This window comes from Papaver somniferum, unplaced genomic scaffold (assembly GCF_003573695.1).
Source record: "Papaver somniferum cultivar HN1 unplaced genomic scaffold, ASM357369v1 unplaced-scaffold_3, whole genome shotgun sequence".
In the NCBI taxonomy this organism is placed as follows: Eukaryota; Viridiplantae; Streptophyta; class Magnoliopsida; order Ranunculales; family Papaveraceae; genus Papaver; species Papaver somniferum.
This window is the reverse complement of record NW_020641039.1, coordinates 861,431-875,370: the sequence shown is the minus strand read 5'-3', so window position 1 is coordinate 875,370 and position 13,940 is coordinate 861,431. Positions and strand designations below refer to the sequence as shown.

Genomic DNA, 13,940 nt, shown 5'->3' with positions numbered 1-13,940 from the left:
CACGGTTTCTTCATTGACGCATGGTTCTTCACACTTCACTCGTGATTTGGGTGATGTCATCCGGTTCGTCATCCTGTTTGACCGACTCCTAGTAGCTACAAGCTACGCTATTTCCTCTGTGGCAATCTAATGAAAACAAACTACAAATTAACCATTTTTGTGTACGTTATTTTCCTATTGTGCATTACTTTGATCGCAAATTAACATATGCAGTATGTAAAACATGCTGAATAATCAAAATGCTGAACTAAAAATGCACCTATATTGAACTTAAAATCAACATCTGGGAAGTGGCTTTCATTACCATTAATTAGCTAGCTCAACTGCCTCCACTATTTAATTTTCGGACAGTCGTTAAGATCTAGATTCCAAATTGTATGCCATCAGTGTCTATGGAGTAAAACTGGTTTACTATAGTATTTTTTTTTTTCTACTTGTTGATTTCTCTTTCTAGAAACATTGTAGAGAGTAGGAAAAGACAGAGAAACTCTAAGTTAAGTGCATGATAATAACACTTATCTACCAACATAAATTTCTGGATCTGCAGCCACATTTGATGTGGAAAAATATTTTATTCTTGTGCTGAGAGAGAGCATGAGATTGAATTACATGTTAGGGTTTTTCTTTAGCAAGTGATGAAATTTTGGGTGGCCTGATTTGGATGGAGATTTGCTTTTAACTAAAAATATGAAGTGGGAACATAGCATAGCGTGTGCAGTGGCAATTTTCCAAATCAAAAGTGGTTTTATGGTCTAGCGGTTAGGACATCAGACTCTGAATCTGGTAACCCGAGTTCAATTCTCGGTAGAACCTTTTTTTCCTTTTTCTGCTTTTACATTCCTTTTCCATAAAACCATCAGTGGTAATGGTATGGAGGATCCCAAATATGGGAAGGTGAAGCATTTACTAATACGGAACCTGTTTTTGCACTTGGGAAGCTCAGAATATAAGACGACCTACCCTAAACAAAATGGCAAAGCAAAGAGAAAATTGAGTGGTTAGAATAGAATAAGACAATGCAAGACATAAATACTGTTGTTCCCTTAGCTGAGGTACGTAACCGATGTTTTTGCTTGACGTATATGTAATCAGTTCCAAGTTCTGCTAAGAAAAAATTGCTTTTGCTTTCGTTTGGCGGCTTGTATCGGTAGCCCTTTAACCTTTTTCGTGAGTTGCTTTGTTTATCACGAAGTCCAGATAAAATTGGGACCTTGTTGACATTTTTCATTCAATACCTTTAAAATCCTAACTCATATAAGTCTCCACGTTGCGCGGTGAGAATACCCACCATCGGTGAGAATAAATAAAATCCTAATTTATTAATGAACAATAGTTTCATTTATAAAAATTATTAAATACAAAATTGCAAGTATTATATTAAACCAGAACACAATAGAGGTGATAATAAAGTTATTAATTTGAATATGAAAAATTGTTTGGTTACAACACATTCAAACATTTCATTAATTCAAGCAATAACTAAATTAATTTAGACAGCACTTTCAAAATTAAGTTAACAACAATGCTAACTAGAAATTTAGGACAACACTTTTAATTAAATCTAGACTAGAAATTAAAAAACTAAAATCAATAAAAGATAAAACAATTAGAGATGGATTACATCATCATCTTCTGAATCTTCAACGCTGATTATATTCATACTCTTCAAAATCTCCTTTTGCTTGCGTTGATAATATTTTTTTTCGTTAGGAGCTAACCGACTAAGGTCCATATACATTATTGCATTGTCTTGATCTAAATGCATTTTTTGGAGATGTATTTGATTAGTCTGTTGTTGCAACTTTTGCAAATTGAGTTGTTCTTCCATTTTATAACTCGGTTGTTGAGTACATTCCCAAATTGTTTGGTATTGGGATTCTTGTTGCACTCTCATTTCTTCCTTCCTTGATCGTGTTTACTTAAAATACTCCAAAATACTAGCACTTTTTTGATAGATCCTATATTCTACCATCTTAAACGAAGATGTTCCCTTATTACATTCTCTAAATATACCTTGCTCGCGATCCTTCTTCTGTCTAGTTTGCATTTTGGCTTTTTTTGTTCCTATAGGACGTGCATTATACTTGTAATTCCAACGAGTCTCTCTATTAGGAAGAACTTCCCTACCATCTTCGACTGATACAAAGTTACGATTATTATTAAACAACTCACTGTTTTGGCCCACAGTGAGTTCATAATAAAATCCAGCGACCTTTTCTCTAAACATTTCAAAAACATAAATCATACTTGAATGGTTGTCCTGTTTGTTCCTGAAATTGCTCCCGACCTTCTTTTGTCTGAAAAATTATGTAACAAAAATTTAGTGAATTACTATTATTACCATCTTTATGGAAAAACTTAACAAATTAATAGTACTTACCAAATCTTTGTGGCTCACACTGCTTTTGGTTTGCCGATATATAGAGTTAAGAATGGACACGAATTCTCCGACATCTTTTTTTATTGCTTTCATCTTGGTTTTTAAGGATGCCCAATCTCTTCCATTAGGATTGCCGTTTGACAAAAAATTGGTGAATACGTATCCAAAACATAGCGGTTTTTTGTCCCGAACCCACAATTTCATCCATACTCACATAAATAAACACAACAATAAAGATCAATCTCTTCCCGTTGAAAAAAATTATTAACCATTTTAAGTCAAACTAAAATATAAAAACTTGAGTAGTAGAAGATAAATATAAAAATCAAAGAAGTAAAGTAAGAAGAAGAGAAATAAGAAATCAATTGATGTAAAGAAGAAGAAAAATAAGAAATCAATTGATTTGGTGTGATTTGAGTAGAGAATTGGAGTGGTATTTCTAGAGAATTTTGAAAAAATGACCTTTGGGGTCCGACGGTGGAGAATATAGAAACGTTATTCGTGATGGATGGCTAGGATCAGGTGTGAGAGAGGTGTAAACGAAAAAAGGTTAAACAAATATATTTACGAAAACGGCTACTCAGTAGCCGTGTAAAATGTTAAGGCAACTAAGAAGGCGTATCAACTTCCATATGGTTACTCAACAACCAGCATAAATTTATACGACAACTGAGTAGTCGTGTGATTTCCCTTCCCTACAAGGGGATCAGATGTCATCCTCCAAATAGGGAAAAGAAGGGACATTTCTACACATGTAGGATTGTGGAAGACCATAATGAATATTTTTTTACTTTTTTTCCTATATTGAGGGATAGGGAAGGGAAAAGAGGCACCATATTGCTTGGCCTTACATATAAGCGTATTGAAATAAAATTGAAAGGATGCAACTAATGAACTGCACATACCTAAGTTCATTTCTAGGCTGTAATCTGAATTGCCTCTATATTTAATGCAATTAACTTTGTGATTTCGCACCAAAACAACTGTTGTTTCTCTATTTATGAAATCAGACAATATCATAAAAAAACTGTACCTAACAAAAGCTACCCTTGAATTTGCAGCACTAAGAGCATTTGGAACTCATAGACCAAAAGACCAGGTCCTAACTGGATAAATGTACAAACACAAACAAGAGACTCGACATATTTATGGAACCGGAACAATCCTTGACTTGGTATACCCTCCTCGGTATAATGTTGTGGTGCTACAAAACAGAGTTCTTCAAGGTTCGTATTTTAAGCTACTATCATATATCAACTTGGGTTAATCTTCTGCGTCTTCATCAAAAGATATATAACTTGTGACCACAAAGATAACTCAAACTTGGATAAGAAACTAACCATTCCAGATCCACTATGCAATGCACACTCCAACCCTTGTAAAGTGTCCATTTATGCACACATCTTAACAGAACAAACGGCCGCCATACTCGTCGAAAATACTATACCTAAACTAAGCTAAACGCTACCGGGATAAGTATACCCACGTCTTATTAATATCGATTTCAGCAAAATACTGTATAGCGGATTGCAAAACGAATACATCACATTGGCAACCACTACAAAGGATCCATTAAAAGATTGCAAAAATTATGGCCCAGCTGTATTAACCAAAATTTTCCCCATTAAAAGATTGCAAAAATCATGGCCCAGCTGTATTAACCAAAAATTATGGCCACTACAATGGCCCAGCTGTATTAACCAAAATTTTCCCCAGTTCTGGTGTGGTTGCTTGTTTAAAACCCCTCGAGAGCTCCTTGATAATAGAACCAACAAAACCAACCAATTCTTGACTGAAGTACCTAGCTTGCCTGTGCCCCTTTAATTGGCATCTCGGCCGGAATTCCGGGTTTCAGGAATGGTGATAGTGAAACCAGAGTTAGAAACTCCAACTGGGATGTGAACTGCAAAGGATATCAGAGGTTTGAAAGTCTGAGACAGTTGATGACTACATCATTTCCAAGTGTATGAATACTGCGTCATCACAGCAATAACTGCACACATTATGTTGCAAAGCCTACTGCAATAAGTGCACCTCTCTCATACCTGTATAGAGCACAAAGCAGAATATGCGAGACAGCACCTTCTCGTTTTAAGTTTCAGTAAATTTGATCAAGCAGAGAAGGAGAAACCAGCAGCAGTATTGACATAATCACTATTCAAATAGTACAGGTGCCTAGTATGAAATGCTTAGAGCAACACACAGTTTCGTTCTTCTCCGAGAAAAACAGACTTGCGGGGTACCACAGACTAGAAGGTTAGCTCAGCTAGAAGAGGCCAGACCTCTTAGCATCTATCTGGATATTGAAATAAGCATCTTCACTGCTAGCAGCAACTGCTGCTCTTCCCACACGTTGAAATAGAAATATTGCAGTGTTTTCCCATTTCTACCAGATACTGGTGTAAATAGTGCATGTGCAATGCATTGGGCACTAGACAGGATAGCAGAGTTTACTATTTGGAAAGTCCTACATATGGTACAGAATGCATGCTGAATGTCATCTGGGAACACGCAACATTTCTTGTTAACATACTTGCTTCACTATGCCCTATATACATACAAGAACTACAGAATTTCTAATCACAACATTGCTTGATTTGGTTATCTATGTGTTCTCAAATCAGTGTTCAAACAGACAACAGACAAACATGGGGTTGAGACTAAAAGGCTAGAACGCATACAGAGTTGGCTAATGTTATGTCTGACATACTGCAAACAGTGATGCATAGCCTATACTGATTCCTTGGCTCTCTTAAAAGTTTAAGAACATTGGGTAAGTTTTTCACCAAAAATCATAAAATCTTTTACAGGTAAGTATATTGAAAATAAAACTGAAATGATGCAACTAATGAACCTGCACAAACCTTAGTTCATTTCTAGCCAGAAATCTGAATTGCCTCCATATTTAATGCAACAATTTGCAATTTCGCCACCGAAACAACTGTTGACACTCTATTTATGAAAGAAGTCGTTATCTAACGAAAGCTATACCCAACAAAAGCTACCCTAGGTTTCGCAGGACAAAGAGCATTTGGAATTCAAAAACCAAACGACCAGGTTCTATTCAGATAAATAAACAAATACAAGTAAGTGACTCGGCATATTTATTGAACCCGAAGAATTCTTGACTTGGTATACATCCTCTTTATAATGTTGAGGTGCTACATTACAGAGTTCTTCGAGGCTCGTATTTTAAGATAAGATCATGTATCAGTAGTATCAACTTGGGTGAATATTCTACGTCTTTATCAAAAGATATTATTGTGACCACAAAGATAACTCAAACTTAAATAAGAAACTAACCCTTCCAGATTAATCCACACTCCAGCGTTTAGTCAGTGTACATTTCCAGTAAATTAAAGTGTGTACACATCTTAACAGACACCTCACTACAGAACAAATGGCCCCCATACTCGTCAAAGCTAATATACCTAAAAGTCTAAAACGCTACCAGCATAACTATACCCACTTCTTCTTAATATCGATTTCGGTAAGGGATTGCAAATGTAATAATTAAATTTCTTACCATCACATTGGCAACTACTACAAAGGAAAAGACCATTACAAGATTGCACAATCTTTCTCGAATAATCCAACAAATGCTATGATTTTAAGTGGTACAGAACCACCATTCTCATTTCCATCAAGATAGATGTACATGTATACCAATACCTGCCAACTCCAACCTAAAAAGAGTTTAATACAGAAAATTCCTAGGAGTGAAGCAAGGGGCTTTGAAGAAAATGCTTGTAATTGAAATGAGGCTCTTCTGTGAGAGAATGTGATAGTTATGATACAGATTTGAAAACAAGCAAAGATTTCGCAGCTGAACTTGATAGAATCTGTGACAATACATTGATAGATACTACTAATGATGATGATGATCTCAACTACTATCTGAATTAGAACGGTTTAGGACCATAATCCTAGACAAGTATGCTTGATGTTCCAGGTCTGAACATTCGAAGGTTTCATTCCAAAACACGACAAATGTTTAGTTTTATCCCTTTCACTCATGCGAAGTAAAAACTGAATCTATCGGTTCCTTCAAGATACTATAATAACATCGATAAACTAGTGAAATAATCGAATGAAGTTACAATAATTTGAATCATAAGTTACTAAATATTATATAAGACTCAAACATTCTAACCATTAAGAAGAAGAAATCAAATGCATAACTAAGTATTGACTTCATCTTTCACAAAATCTCAGTACTCATATATATTCAGATAACTGAGATAAGACAACCAGTACTATATCTCTTCTGCAGATGCAACTTCAATTTAAAGACTGCGGTACATTGCATCTCAGAGGAGAGAAATATAAAAAGAGTAAGGTGGGAAACTGAAGGCAAAGTGCAAAACCACATGTCTATAACTATAAACTTGATAAAAATCACTAGATTCACAGCTCTAAATCACCAAATTTTACTCACAAATTTAGGTAGTTTAACCAAGAAATGATCACTAACACACTCTAAAACAACAATGAGTTCAGCTCGTGTCTGTAAGCCCAGTCACATTGGCAACTACTACAAAGGAAAAATCCAATACATAACTGCACAATCTTTATCGAAAAATCCACATTAACAAATACTACAGTTTAAGTGGTACAGAACCACCATTCGCAATGCCCTCAAGATTGAGATACTCTTGTACCATTACCTGCGGACACCGACCTAATAAGATTTTGCTACAGAACATTCCTATGATTAAAGAGCAAGGGTTATGAAGACAAATTTTTGTGACTGGAATGGGGCTATCCTATTAGAAAATGTCATTGTTTTGATACAAACAAAGATTTCAAAGGTGAAAGCAAAAGAATCTATGATAATAGATCTGCGTTGCTAGATGCTACTAATGATGATGATCTTAATATTCCCTCAACTACTGTCTGAATTAGAACACCAAAGAACCATAATTCTAGGCAGCTATACTTGATATGCCAGGTCTGAGCATTCTAAGGTTTCATTCCCACACACGACAGACATTTTTGTGAGACAAGGGTACACAATGAACCTCAACAGTTCCAGAACTTAGGATTTTAATCTTCACTCATCCGAAGTAAAATCAGAGTTTATTGGTTACTTCAAGATACTATACTAACATCGCTGATAAACTGGTGTAATAATCAAACCAGGTTAAAATTGTTTCAATCATAACTTATACGTTCTGTTTTCTAAAGATCATGTTATATTTGTTCTGTTTTCTAAAGATCATATAAGCCTGAGATATTCCATCCATTAAGAATAAGAAAAAATGAATAGCATTATACTAACAATTGACTGTAACTTTCACAAAACCTCCGTGTCTGATAACCAGTACTACTACATTCAGCACAAATCACTATTACAGCAAGAATAGCAAACGAAACAAAAAACTTAACGTAAACTGCAGAATTTACTACAATTCTAGCTCTACATGGTATAAACCATAAAAAAATTGATCCAGAGAATTCCAGGGATTGAAAAGCAAGGGTTTTGAAGACAATGCTTGTGATTCAAATGGTGATCTTCTATGAGAGAATGACGGGTCTTGATACAGATTAGAATAGAAACAAAGACTTCAAAAGTAAAGGCAAATTGAATCTGTAATAAAAGATTTACATCGTTAGATACTAGTACAACTACTGATGAGGACGATTAGCTTAATATTCCCTCAACTATTGTTAAATTGGAACGGTTGAGTACCACAATCCTAGACACCTATACTTGATATGCCAGGTCTTAACAATCAAAGTTTTTATCCACAAACATGACAAATGTTTCTGCAAGACAACGGTATACATAACGAAGCTCAACAGACAACAGTTCCAAAAGCTTAGGTCTTTCCTTTCCACATCCAAAGTAAAATCTGAATCTATTAGGTACTTCGGGATACTAAAAGAACATCGATAAACTAGTGTGATAATCAAACTAAGACATAATAGATTAAATCATGAGTTACAAATTTTTGAGCATCATATAAGACACAAACATTCCATCCATTAACAACAAGAAATGAAATGCATAACCGAGAATTGACTTTTATCTTTCGCAAAATTTCAGCATTCATATATATTCAGATAAGATAATCAGTACTATATTCAGCAATATCAACTATTACAGTACTAATAGCAAACGAAACATAAAACTTAAAGCTGCGGAACTTACTCCAATACTCCAATTCTAGTGCTGCCCCAGATGTATAAACCATATGAAAACCCCATCAATCTCCAAATCCATCATCACTTCACCAATCAATACATTCCCCTGCTATTATTAAGAATTGACCCCAAAACACCCAAAACAGCAAAAGCAAGCAACGGACTGACATCCAATGTATCAAAAATTGGTGGAATAATATTTCGAAACAAATTCAGATAAGGATCACACAAATCCCTAATTGCAGAAAGTGGTTGACGATCCCATGGAACATTAGGAAACCAACTGAGCAACACCCTCACCATCAAAACCCCACTGTAAATATCAAGCCATTTTGACATACCAGAAGCAACCACAGTCAGTGGTGTATTCAAATAACCTTTGGGTCTTTCCCTAATCGCAGCAAAAAACAATGGACCAGCAGTATTCACCAAATTCCCACCCAATTCTGGTGCCTTGTTTAAAACCCCTTGAAAGATTCTCGATAATGATAAACCAATTGCAAAAATTGATGTAATTGAATCGGACAGAAGAGTATTGGGTTTCTTAGGGTTTGATTTTGGGACAATAGGAGGAGAAGCTGTTGATGATGATGATGAAGCAGAAACCCTAAATTTTGGGAATTGGGGTTTTTTGTTGATGCTGAGAGATAGTCTTGGAAAAGTGATTACTTGATTTGAGTAAGAGATTAAAAGATGATTTGAACGAAGGTTTGAAGATTGTGAGTTTGAAACAATTAATGGGGTTTTAGCAGCCGTCATGATACAAGTAGCCATTTCTGCTTCTCGAGTTATGCCTCTGTTAAGCTCTATGGAGAGACTCTTATCCTGTTCTTATGATATGGGGCATCTCATATGGATGACAACAAAGCATTATGGTGCACTTTCCCTTGGCTTTGAATTCAACCATTTTCACTCCATTTTCTTCTTCCTTATATTTGTTCTTTAAGATTCTTAGTAAAATCTAGTTTACAAATTTTTCTAAACAAATTCTTATATCTGTTCTTTATGATTCTTAGTAAAAACTAGTTTACAAAATGAAAAATTGAACAATTCATTTTTATAGTTGATGTATGTGAACTACATTAGTCTCTAATCTATAGTTACTGAAAATCATAATTTATGAATTGAATTACGATGAGAGTTATGGTGAATGACCTTGTTTGATTTCTGATGTGATTGTTGCCGACACCCACCCAGTACGACCAACCATGACACACAGTTACCTGGGTCTCTAAAAGAGATCTACCAAGACAGACCCGTGGGATGAGTACAGTCTCAAAGTTCTATTTCCTTTTAGGGTTTTGTTGTTAGGGTTTTTTCAGAAAAATTGACCTATAAAATGTGAGTTTGCCTCTCAGAGTCTTTCCCTAAACAGCACGCTGCTGTCTCCATTTCTCTCTATCTTAAAATCCAGATCTGGTTTGCAACTCTTCACCCCAAATTCAGTCTATTAAAATCATCTTTTTATTGATTCTGCAAGTTAAGGCTATAAACAAATTGTTGGTTTTATGCATACATTTTTGTGGACTTGCACTATGATTTCTCCTCTCAAGTGATGTGGAAGCTTCGAAAATGAAAGGCTTTCGGTAGGACCTTGAATTCCTCTTCTAGCTCTCGTCAACTGACCGAGTGGTTCCATTATCATCGTTTGGTGAACGATCGAGATGTTAAGGTTTTGTTGGTGTTGCTCTTGGGAAAAATGTGCACTTACAAATGAAGTATATTTTAACGGATTTTGAAGAAATAACCATGTTTGATGTATCTGGTTCTTCTACATAATATGAGATTCGATCTACCATTACTGTTAGACAAATGTTTCAAGTTTTTTATAAAATTTACTACGCTTAGTGTAAACTCATTCTTTTGAAATGTGTTTCTTAATTTGGATGGAATTACTTCTTTTGAGTAGGATCATTGAGGTATCAAATCACAGTTATTTGTTCCAAATTCAACTATGGTGCCATTTTAACCTGTGTAGCTCAAATACTTGAACCATTGGTATGTGAAAGATTCTACATTTCAAGCCGTTTGCTGTCAAGCATCCAATGCTATCCATCCTGCAACAAGAATGAGAAAATGGCATTAACAGACCGCAAGGCAGGTCCAATTTTCAAGAAACATCTTGTCTGCTTGTTTTGTTTTACAAGAATGAAATTGCCTTCCTGAAAATGCAATTCCATTGATTAGTGGCTTTCTTGAAAATGCCATTATATGGGTTCCGATTATCTGGTTATTTTGATGCAAGCCCATTCATGTGTTTGTTTCTGTCATTTCTCCCCTACTTTGGATGAACCAAATTCCACCTTCAAAAACAGCACCATAGGAATCATACTCCAGCAATCACGGACTGTCACTAGTATATGGGTTTTGATTATCTGGGTATCTTTGATTATTCTGATTATTAATTTAAAAAGGTGATGGTTCCATTTCAAGCATTGTTAGCTTACTTGTTTTCCGTTGATGCTGTATGCCCTGGAAAGAAAAGCTGGTGATACTTGTCGAACTGGCGTTCACCAACTCTCTGGTAATCAGGTCCAATTACCTCCCTCTGACTCTCTGTATGACAGTTTACTTTTCAATTTCGAAGAAACTTAGTTTGGGAAATTATTTGACATCAGCCGGTATACATAAGATGAAATTTACTAGGATGTGGTGTTAAATGTGAAATTGTTTGTCAATGAGAATAGGAGAGGGCGATTAGGTATTGGATTACACATGTTGACCTGTAATTTTAGATCCATATTTTGTCAAATAAGAGAATTTGATCTATCTTTCATTTTTCTTCTCTGAACTATGAATCTTGATCTTTATCAAAGAGATGGAATAGCTTCGTATGATGCGTTTGATATGTCAATAAGCTCCTTCTGTCCAAAGAATAAATCTCTCGGCATAGAATTTTTGGAAGCTTTTAGAGAATTAATCTCAGCTCATTTACAATTGTCCTGTAACTCATACAGACTTGATATGTCCTGTGACTCTTATCCAACTGATTTTGATATCAACTATCTTTTCCTACTTAACATGAAGAATGAATCATTTGTTTTATTTCATGTTGATATCAACCGCACTGAAATTTTCCTTACCATCAAGTAGAAGTTTTCCTTATCATCAAGTAGAAGCAAATTACCAATCCATGAACTTCAACTGTTTTCAGCAGCACTATAAGTTGCCATTGCAAGATTAGATTGATCCAAAGAGGAAACTTTGTCCACATGACTACATCTTTAGGCTTCATTTTATCTACCAAGGTTCAAAATTGTTGAGAAATAAACCAAGATACTATGGAGAAGATAGAAGGGATCAACAATGTGTGTTAATACAATATGAAGAAAGTGATATGGAACAACAGTGTGTGTTGATCCAGTATAGTATGGATCAACTGGGACAGTTGACATGTAGTGGATGGATCAACAAGAGTTGTTGATCCATGGTACGGTATTTAGAAGTTTACTTGGGTTGCAAGTATTACTGGTTTTAAGAGTTTGTTTACGTGAGAATTGTCTAGAAGCTTCTTTGTTAGAGTTTGATTATGTTAGGAAAGTATTTTTACTTGATAGTCAAGTTTGTTAATCATATAAATAGGTTGTTGAGCCATGAGTCGTATTACATCAATTGAAAGTAGTTTGTTTGAGTTAAGTTTTTGTGTTCTTTCATTAAGTCTTTGATATCAGATTTTCTGCATCTGGTATCAGAGCACTAATATCAGGTTCTAAGGATGTGGGTATGAGTTGTTAAGTTGAAGAAGATGACAAGTTTAAGTTCAATCAAGGTGCCGGTGTTTCAAGGAAAAAACTTTGAACATTTGAGGTTACAGATGGAGAATATTTTCACGTACCAGGAGGTATGGGATGTTGTGAAAGATGGTTATGCTGAACCAGCAGAAGGAGTAGTACCTGAAGGAGCTGCGCTAACTCTGTTGAATGAAAACAGAAAGAAGAATTCTAAAGCTACGTATATTCTTCATCAAGGTGTTCATGAATATCTTATGAACAAAGTTATCTATATTAAACAAGCTAAAGAAGCATGAGATGGTTTATTATACAGGTTCTGACAAGGTCAAGAAGGTTAGGTTACAAACTTTGAAAAGAAAATATGAACTGCTGCAGATGGAGACAACCGAAACAATATCAGACTTTTTCTCAAAAACACTGAATCTTGTCAATGAGATGAAGGCCAATGGTGATACTATATAAGATTCAACAGTTGTAGAGAAGATTTTAAGAAGCTTACCTGAAAAATTTGAGTCAAAAGTTATTGCTATAGAAGAATGCAACACAGTTGCAACAATGACTCTTAATTTGAGTTGTTGGGTTCATTACAAGCTTATGAACAAAGGTTGTTTGAGAAGACAGTTGCTGCAAAACAAGTTGCAGAAGCTCTTCAAAGTCAAGTTAGCTGAAGAAATAATCAAGGAAAACCTAATGCTGGAGGTTTTCAATGAGGATACAATAATGGAGGGAGACCAATGATAGATCAAAAATACAGTGTTATAATTATGGAGATTTTGGACACATTGCTACTGAATGTCCAAAACCTAGAAAGACAATTGCTAATAACTACAAAACAAATTTCAAAGCTAATATTCCAGAAAGTCAAGAACAAGATGAAGAAGAAAAGAAAGCTGGAAATATGTTGTTGGCTTGTCATACACCTGAAGAACAACGTCAACATAAGTGGTATCTAGATACAGCTTGCAGTAATCATATGAGTGGAAGAAAAGATTTGTTTGATAATCTTGATAAATCAGTGGGATCAACTGTGAAGTTTGGAAACAATTCTACGATTCCAGTAATGGGAAAAGGAAGGATTTGAATTGTTCTGAATAATAATACAAAAAGATATATTATGGATGTGTTTTATGTACCAGGTTTGCATCAAAATCTTTTGAGTATGGGTCAATTTTCTGAAAGAGGTTATTCTATGAACATCTTTAATGGTGTTTGTACAATTCGAGATCGTTTTAGAAGACTTATTACAAGAGTGCTGATGACTAAAAATAGATTGTTTCCTTTGACTGTTCAGTATCAAAAGGAAAGGTGTTATAGTATCGGTGTTCATGATGATTATTGGTTATGGCATAAAAGGATAGGACATGTAAACTTTAACAGTTTGCAAACTTTAGCAAAGAGGGAGATGGTGTCAGGCTTACCCTTTATTGAGGTACCAGAATCAAGATGTGAAAAATTGCATCTTTGGAAAGTAGCGCAGAGATCCATTCCCAGTCAACAAAGCTAGAAGAGTTGATCAACAATTGGAGATTGTTCATAGTGATCTGTGTGGTCCTGTTGAAGTAACTTCACATGGAGGTAATAATTATTTTATAACTTTCATTGATGATTTTAGTAGAAAAGCATGGGTTTATTTGCTTAAACAAAAGAGTGATGCATTTCAAGCTTTTAGAAGTTTCAAAGCT

At 35.1% G+C, this 13,940-nt stretch overlaps 1 protein-coding gene and 1 non-coding gene across 2 annotated transcripts; one reads left to right on the top strand and one right to left on the bottom strand.

Moving 5' to 3' along the window:
* Window positions 1–741: 741 nt before the first annotated feature.
* Window positions 742–813, top strand: TRNAQ-CUG. The gene has a single exon. It is a non-coding gene; the product is annotated as a tRNA-Gln (tRNA).
* A 7,600-nt stretch (window positions 814–8,413) lies between these two features.
* Window positions 8,414–9,474, bottom strand: LOC113341531 (ylmG homolog protein 1-2, chloroplastic-like). Its single transcript, XM_026586372.1, has one exon. The coding sequence runs from the start codon at window positions 9,299–9,301 to the stop codon at window positions 8,621–8,623; it is 681 nt and encodes a 226-aa protein (XP_026442157.1). The 5' UTR covers window positions 9,302–9,474; the 3' UTR covers window positions 8,414–8,620.
* Between the last annotated feature and the right edge of the window lie 4,466 nt (window positions 9,475–13,940).

Excerpts from the sequence above, each read along its gene's own strand:
- LOC113341531 (XM_026586372.1), bottom strand. The coding sequence starts at position 9,301 with ATGGCTACTTGTATCATGACGGCTGCTAAAACCCCATTAATTGTTTCA.